Consider the following 7,821-nt stretch of genomic DNA (forward strand, 5'->3'; position numbering starts at 1 on the left):
TAAAATCAATAACCAAAAAGGACCTACTGTACAGCACAGGGAACTATATTCAATATCTTGTAATGACCTATAATGGAAAATAATCTGAAAAAGAATATTATATACATGTATAACTGAACCCACTATGCTGTACACCTGAAACCAACACAACACTCTGAATCAACTATACTTCAATTAAAAAAAATACATTGGCAAAAAAGAAATACCTAGCAATTTTCATGTGAAAACAGAGGATGAATATTTGGGTAAAACATACAAGGTGAACAAGATTGAAGTTTAAGCATGACAGACCTTTATTAGACCTTTTCTCTCAGAGTTAACTACTCATTTTGGGGGATATAGTTTAATTATTAGTTAATAACCTATTACTTGCTTGCTAATTAGAACATGTGAACAGAAACCTTGACATTAATAAATGCATACTAGCCATGGAGATAAAATAAAATTTCTAATATATAAAACATTAATCATTAAAATTTATAAGTCCATTCCCAAAGCATTTCTTACCCCTCAAAGTATTTAGTTTCAAAGTACTTTGAGTTTTTTTTAAGTTGCTTTCAAGTTCAGAATGCAAATAAAAACAAGTTGTATAAAATACACTTTGTAAACTTTTTAATTGTAGTATATCATACATATAAAGTGGAAAATTCTTAGTTGAGCCCTTGCTGCGTTGACTAAATTAGCATAACTCTGTAATTACCTTTTAGGTCACGATGTAGAACACCCAGTTAACATCCCTGACAAAGGTAACCATCATTCTGACTCTAAATAGCCACAGGTTGGTTTTGTCTGTTTTCGAATTTCATATATTATGTATGTTTTAGTGTCTGGCTTCTTTCACTTAACATTTTGTGAGATTTGTCCACGTTTTAGTAAGTATTTATAGGTATTTTAAAAAAATATTCTGCCTCATATGACTAGAACATATTGATCCATTGACTATAATGTATATTTGGTTATAATAATGCTGCTAAGAGCATCATTGCACACGTGCACCTATGTTTAGTGGCATATGACGTGTGGACTCTTCTCTGTCGGACACATATACAGAAATGGAATTTCTGGGACACCGAATATGCCTCTACGAGGTAATTCTGTAATTCTGTCTTACTATGGTTTTATCAATTTACACCCCCTCCCCATCATTCTGCATGAGAATTCTAGTTACTCTACATTCTCACACATACTTAGAGTTGTGACTATTTAATTTTTTTTAATGTTAAACATTATGGTGTGTGTAGTAATGATGTCTAGACCCTCATTCAAGATTTCATTTGCATTTCTCTGACACTAAGACATTTGTATTTTAAAGAGATTAAAAGATGGAAAAAGTGTCACTTACAAACTAGAACTTGAGCTGATGTGAGGAGAAACTCCTTACCGTCCATGAGAACGTCTCCCAAAGGAGATGACCAACTTGATCATCATTCAGAAAATTCTAGCAGCATTAGAGTGAAAAGAGCCCTAGAAAAGAATGTGTAGTGCAGAGAACTGTCAAGTGTCACTGAAAATGGCAGGCTGGAAATGCAGTGGTGGCAAAACCAATGCTAATTCGAAGCTATCAAAATGCTATATTGCCAATCACTCCCATCACTCCCAAATTTAGATAAATATCTTGGATTGGGGAAGAGAAGTTTTCAAATACTCCCATAATTTTTTTTTATTTAAGATGAACTTAAATGTGGGTCTTTCCTTTCATTTTATAATGAGACTTCGCACTTCTCACATGTAAAATGGGGCAGGGCTACTGGGTGTGTTCATGCTCCCTCCTCAGACGACGTCCACTCCCACCGCCCCCCGTAAGAAGGGAGGAAGGAAGACAGAAGGAAGACAGACCTGCCAGATTGCAATTCAGGCTTCGCAGCTGAGATGAGAGAAATTTCAATTCAAAACAAACTGCTGGGGCAATCTTTGTAACGAACTTACAAAAGTATTAACATCCATTGAAACTAAAGTTTAGTGTGTGAATTTGGATATTATATCTTGGCTACAAAACTTGCACATAAGGAAAAAAAAAAAAGAGAGAGAGAAAGGAGGTTGCTTTGCACTCATGAAGCCAAGCAAGTGTTAAGTCGTAGAGGTGCCTTCTTTCCACTGTCAAAGTGTGTATCTGGGAGATTGGTGTGTATGAATTAACGATCCTGACAGATCATGTTGAACGATCCTAGCATGTTTGAGACATAGCTTTTCCCCTTCTAAAGTGAAACAGATTCATCGTTAGCATACAGAGTAATTTTAGAGTAATATACAAAGTTAAAGCAAATTAAGATAGAAATTGTCCTGGAGAAAGAAAGATAGGAGAACTTTTATGGATTCTTGGTAAAATCAGAAAAGTACTCTGGGGTTACTGTGTCTCCATTTTATAAGGATTCTAAGATGAATAAGAACAAGCTGATTTTTCAGATTCATTTCTCTTCCAACACAGAGTGTGTGCACTCAGGCAGGTGAAGACTCATGAGCAAAGGCTTCCGTCCCAATAATGAGATTTAAAATTGTTTTCTCTGCCAAAGGAAATATGAGGAAGAACAAGCTGTACGTTTTCTGTCTCTTATCTGTTGTCTGAGTTCTCCTTCTATGATTGCCCACTTCTGAATTACGCGTGTGATGCCTGAATGGTGTCTGCAGAGTTCACGTTAGAAAAGTCTCCATTAGATGTTCAAGCCCTTGAATGATCTCTTCTGTGATTCTTTTATGTAATTTTCTACGGTAGAGAAAATGGAAGCACACTGCCTTTGTCAAGTTCATCCATCCATCCTTTTTCCCTCCACGAATACCTAGCATTATCTGTAAGCATCTCATCTGCTGTGTTCAAGGAATAAAAACCCACCAACACAGTACCTTTGCCCCAAGTCAACATCCCGAGAGCAAGGACAAAAACAACAATAGGAGACAAAGCAGATGACAAGTGCTGGGAGAGGTGATGAGAAAACGAAAGGGAGGAAGAGTCAGGCGTGGAGGCAGACGAAATCTTAGCTGTTGTGTGAACTTGACAACGTTCATAATTCTAGGGTAGCTGGTATTTTGATGCACATTTTACAGATGAAAAAACTAGGGCAGAAAGAATTTAATTGACTTGGGGTAGTCCAAATGGCATCCTCATAGCTTCGGAAAGGTAAGTTGCTATATTCTCTTGGACCGAAAACTGTGCATAGAAATGACATTTCAATTATGTGTGGAGCAGCCTTTGAACAAAAAACTTTAAAATCTTGATTTCAGTTGTACATTAATATTACAAAGACTGTCTAGAAACACGTAATATGTCAAGTAAGAAAATGAAGAAAAATAGCACCTGTGGAGAGCGGTAAAATCTACTGTAAGCACATTAATTTTCTTTCACTGGGTTTTTAATTTTCAATGTAATGTAATTTAGAAAACATAATGGCCTTAATATAACTTTGGAAATATCACTTTTCTAATATTTTGTATACTGTAAGAATTGTCCTCAAGATGCCAGTGGAACAAAATAGAAGAATAAGACAGTGATATTTAAGTAACTTTGTAACCTTTAAATAGGGAGATCATATAATTTATGACCCAAACTGGAATACTCTTGAGATGAAAAAGGGGCTTTAATAAAAATCATCCGAGCACAGCCGATGCAAGCTGGGATTATCCTAAACAAGATGGGATGTGTGTTCAGAGGTGTTACAAGCTTAAATGCATCCCCCCAAAATAGCTATGTTGAAGTCCTGACCCCCAGTAGTTTGGAATATGACTGTCTTTGGAGATAGGATCTTTAAAGAGGTAATACATTTAAAAAGTTATCTTTAGAATGGGCTTTAATTCACTATGACTGGTATCCTTACAAGAAGAGGAGGTTGGGACACAGATTACAGGGCCACAGGGACAACTGTGTGAGGGTACAGTGGGAAAGTGCCTGTCTATAAACCACAGAGAAAGGTCTCAGGAGAAAACTTGATCTTGGATCTCCAGCCTCCAGAAATAAACTCCTGTTGGTTAAGCCATCCAGCCTGTGCTATTTGTTACGCAGCTCTAGCACACTAATACAGCATGCCTGTCAGGTACTTCATTCCAAAAGCTAGAAAATAGTTGCTCTCAATTTTAAGGGTACAAAACCACATAGCTAAAATGCAGATTTCTGGGCCTCACTTCCAGCCTACTAAATCAGAACATCTGATTATTGTAGGATTATCTGAGGTGAAGGCCTAGGATTGTGATGTGTTATTTTAAGCCGTCTACAGCCATAGATTTGAAGGAGCTCATCTTCAACCAGAAAGTTTTCTTATGATTATGAAAAGGAACAATCGGAATATATTTTAAGAGAGCTTAGGTAGATTTTTCCTAATCAAACTTGCATTGGAATTATATTTCTTCTATATCAGCTATCTTTCTTCTCTTTTTTCCAGTTTATTAAGATATAAGTGGCATTTAATACTGTGAACACTTAAGGTGTACAACATATTGATTTGATATACTTATCTATTGCAAAATGATTACTGCCATAGGGTTAGCCAACACCTCCATCATGTCACATACAGCTGTGTGTGATCTTGATACTTAACATTATGATATAGCAGTTATAAAACTAGATTACTGAGTGCAAACCACTTCTTTGCTATGTCTATTCAAACAAGTCCTTGACCTCTCTGAATCTTTCATCTATATAATGGGAATAATAACAATGCCTGCTGCACAGGATTATTGTAAATGTTAAATAAATTATTACATTCTTCCCTTGGTTTCTGAGGAAGGATTGGTTCCAAGAACCACCAAGGATACCAAAATCCACAGATGCTTGAGTGTCCTAGTTGGCCTCTGTATCTGCAGTTCCACAGCCTTGGATACAACCAACTGTGGATCGTACTTCACAGTATTTACTGAAATACTCCAGTAGTACTCAAGTATTTGTTGGAAAAAATCCCCATATAAGTGAACTCACTCAGTTCAAACCCATATTTTTCAAGGGTCAACTTGTATATGCAAAACACTTAAACTAGTGCCTATACAGAGAAAAAATCCATAAATGATAATAGACCTGTATGGACATTAAACTTATCAAATATCTCTATCCTTTCCTGCTGCAATAATTTGGTTGTTGATGTAATCGACTTGATTTAGCAATCCTTTATCAGAAAATCTCTCCCAGCTCATCTTTCTCTTCCCTAAAACACAGCTCAAAATCCATGTCAATTCCAATGCTACTCAGATTTACATCCATATCTCAATGGTAACAAATTTGAATACATTTGGACAAATTGTATGATAGCATCATAGATTGATTGTAAGACCCAAGAGATTTGGAGCTGTAATAAATGGTAGAAATTGTCACCGACTCTTCATAGTGGATTAAGTGATATGCTCAATACCACACGCATTTTTACAAAGCCAGGGCTGGATCCCAGGTGTCCTGATGTCTAGAGCACTGTTATGTACTTTTAGCATGATTGTATACCTCCTTGCTCAATTAGGATACTTTGGAGAGAAAAAGACAATGAGCGTTAAAAACACAGTGGGAAAACAGACATAAATTAGGACAGTCCCAGGAAAGCCAGGATTATCACAACAGACTGAATATTTGTGTTCTTCCACGATCTATATATTGAAATCCTAACCCCCATTGTGATGGCATTAGAAGGCGAGGCTTTGGGAGGCTATTAGGTCATGAAGATGGATCCCTCACGAGTGGGATTAGCGCCCTTAAAAAAAGACACGAAATCTTGCTTCACTCTCCCACGCGAGAACAAAGTGAGAAGATAGTTGAGAATCTCACCAGAACCTAATCATGCTGGTATCCTCATCTCAGACTCCCAGCCTCTAGAAACTTGAGAAATAAATTTCTGTTGTTTATAAACCACATAGTCTATGTTACTTGGTTACAGCAGCCAAAACTAGACAATTATGGTCTATCAGTCACAGTTTCACAGATAAAATAGAAATGGCATCAGGTATTTTAATATACAGAATTTAACACAGAGAATTTGTTACACTAGGTTACAGAACTGGAAAAACAAAAAGGGAAAACCAACTATTATTTCCCAGACTAGGGAAATACAAGAAAAGATTCTGAAATTTTTAAACCTTAGAAGTTTGAAGGAAGGGCACCACAGACCTGAGATTCAAATCATTTTGAGAAAAGGTACCACAGGCTACTGCCAATACCTCAGAAACTCAAGGGAGGGTCCCAGCAGAGTTGGGAATAAGACCTTTGAGGATGATGTCCTATGTCACAATTGATTTCATATGTCAACTTGACTGGGCCATGGTGCATAGATATCTGGCCAAACATTATTCTGGATGTCTTTGGGAAATGTTTGTCTATCCTATGCTTGTCCCATCATCAAATTTGGGAAGCACATAGCTTGCCTACCTTGAGTCTCACCCATACCTGATTTAGATGATATTTAAATGAGACTCTGAACTTTAAACTTTAGAGTTGATACCAGAATGAGTTCAGACTTTGGGAACTGTTGGGATGGAATGAATGCAGTTCACATGCAATAAGGACACAGATTTCAGGGGACCAGGGAATGTTATGAACTGAATTGTGTTTCCCCCAAATTCATCTGTTGAAACTCTAACCCCCCAACCCTCTACCTGCAGAGTCTTTAAGAGGTAATTAAGGCTAAATGAGGTCATAAGGTTGGGGCCCTAATCCAATAGAATTGGTGGCTTTATAAGAAAAGGAGCAGAAGAAAATCTGTCATTCCCTCTGCCATATGAGGACACAGAGAGAAGGTGGCCATCTGAAAGCCAGGAAGAGAGCTCCCACCAGAAACTGAATCAGCAGAACCTTGATCTTACACTTCCAGCCTTCCAGAACCGTAAGAAAATAAATGTCTGGCATTTGGTGTTTAAGACACAAAGTCTATTTTTTTGTTTGTTTGTTTTTCTGTTTGTTTTGTTTTGTTTGTGATAGCACCCAAGCTAAGACAGTGTTTTTTGGATGAGATTAACATGTAAATTGATGGATTTTGAGTAAAGCCAATTGCCCTCCACAGGATGGGTGAGCCTCATCCAATCAGTTGAAGGTCTTAATAGAACCAAGATTGACCTCCGTGAGGAGAAAGAATTCTTCCAGTGGACTTCCTTTGGACTCAAACTGCAACTCTTCCCTGAGTCTGCAGATGGTCAGTTCACCCCATCAGATTGTGGATTTGCCAAGTCTCCATAATTACATGAAGCAATTCCTTAAAATAAACCTCTCTGTGTATATATACACATCCTGTTGGTTCTGTTTCTCAGGAGCACCCTCATGAATACATCTGGCTGATCTAAGAACCTCAGGAGCTCAGAGAGGGGCACTAGGAACTCACTTTTAAATCTCTGAGGAGGCCAGTGATGGCACTGCAGCTCAGAGGATGAACCCTGAGTGACAGGCTGTGACCTCCGGGGAGCAGGTGCTACCCACCTGCTCCTGGGGTCGCTGAGTGGGGATGTTAAGTGGGTCCTGGAAACGACCAAAGAAGCTTGAGATGCAAGCCAGCTGCTGCTTAGTGAAACACCGTTGGCTAAGAGGATACTGACAAGTTTCTTCTTCCTGCCTTTCCCCCTCCCGCCAGGGCCCTCGACTGGGCAAGCTCAAACGGGATCAGCTGACAAAGGAGAATGAAGCTGTCAGAATCTCATACCAGGTGTCTCCAAGCAGAGCGCATAAGAGAGGGTTCGGAGCACAGTCCATCCCCAGTCAAAACAGTACTAATGCAATGCTTCTGTATAACAAGTTGCAAATATATTTTATACAAATGAAAGAACCCTCAGTTTCTCTCAAAAATCCAAACCATCCACTTCCGTCTCTGGAGACAGTAGTTTATACCTCTCTAGAGATTTCCCTTCCTGCTCTATTTCACTCACTATTTCAGT

General features: G+C 38.2%; 1 protein-coding gene and 1 long non-coding RNA gene across 2 annotated transcripts in view; one reads left to right on the forward strand and one right to left on the reverse strand.

Moving 5' to 3' along the window:
• MARCHF1 (membrane associated ring-CH-type finger 1) overlaps positions 1-1,399 on the reverse strand; it is a 383,069-nt gene extending 381,670 nt beyond the window's left edge. Inside the window, exon 1 of the mRNA XM_072975092.1 lies at positions 1,382-1,399. Coding sequence (XP_072831193.1) covers positions 1,382-1,388 — 7 coding nt within the window. The 5' untranslated portion in view covers positions 1,389-1,399. The remainder of the gene's footprint in view (positions 1-1,381) is intronic.
• A 4,881-nt stretch (positions 1,400-6,280) lies between these two features.
• On the forward strand, positions 6,281-7,582 carry LOC140699766 (uncharacterized). The gene is made up of 3 exons (XR_012078001.1): positions 6,281-6,573; positions 6,683-6,782; positions 7,521-7,582. It is a non-coding gene; the product is annotated as an uncharacterized lncRNA (long non-coding RNA).
• The last annotated feature ends 239 nt before the right edge of the window (positions 7,583-7,821 follow it).

This window comes from Vicugna pacos, chromosome 2 (genome assembly GCF_048564905.1).
Source record: "Vicugna pacos chromosome 2, VicPac4, whole genome shotgun sequence".
NCBI classification, from domain to species: Eukaryota; Metazoa; Chordata; class Mammalia; order Artiodactyla; family Camelidae; genus Vicugna; species Vicugna pacos.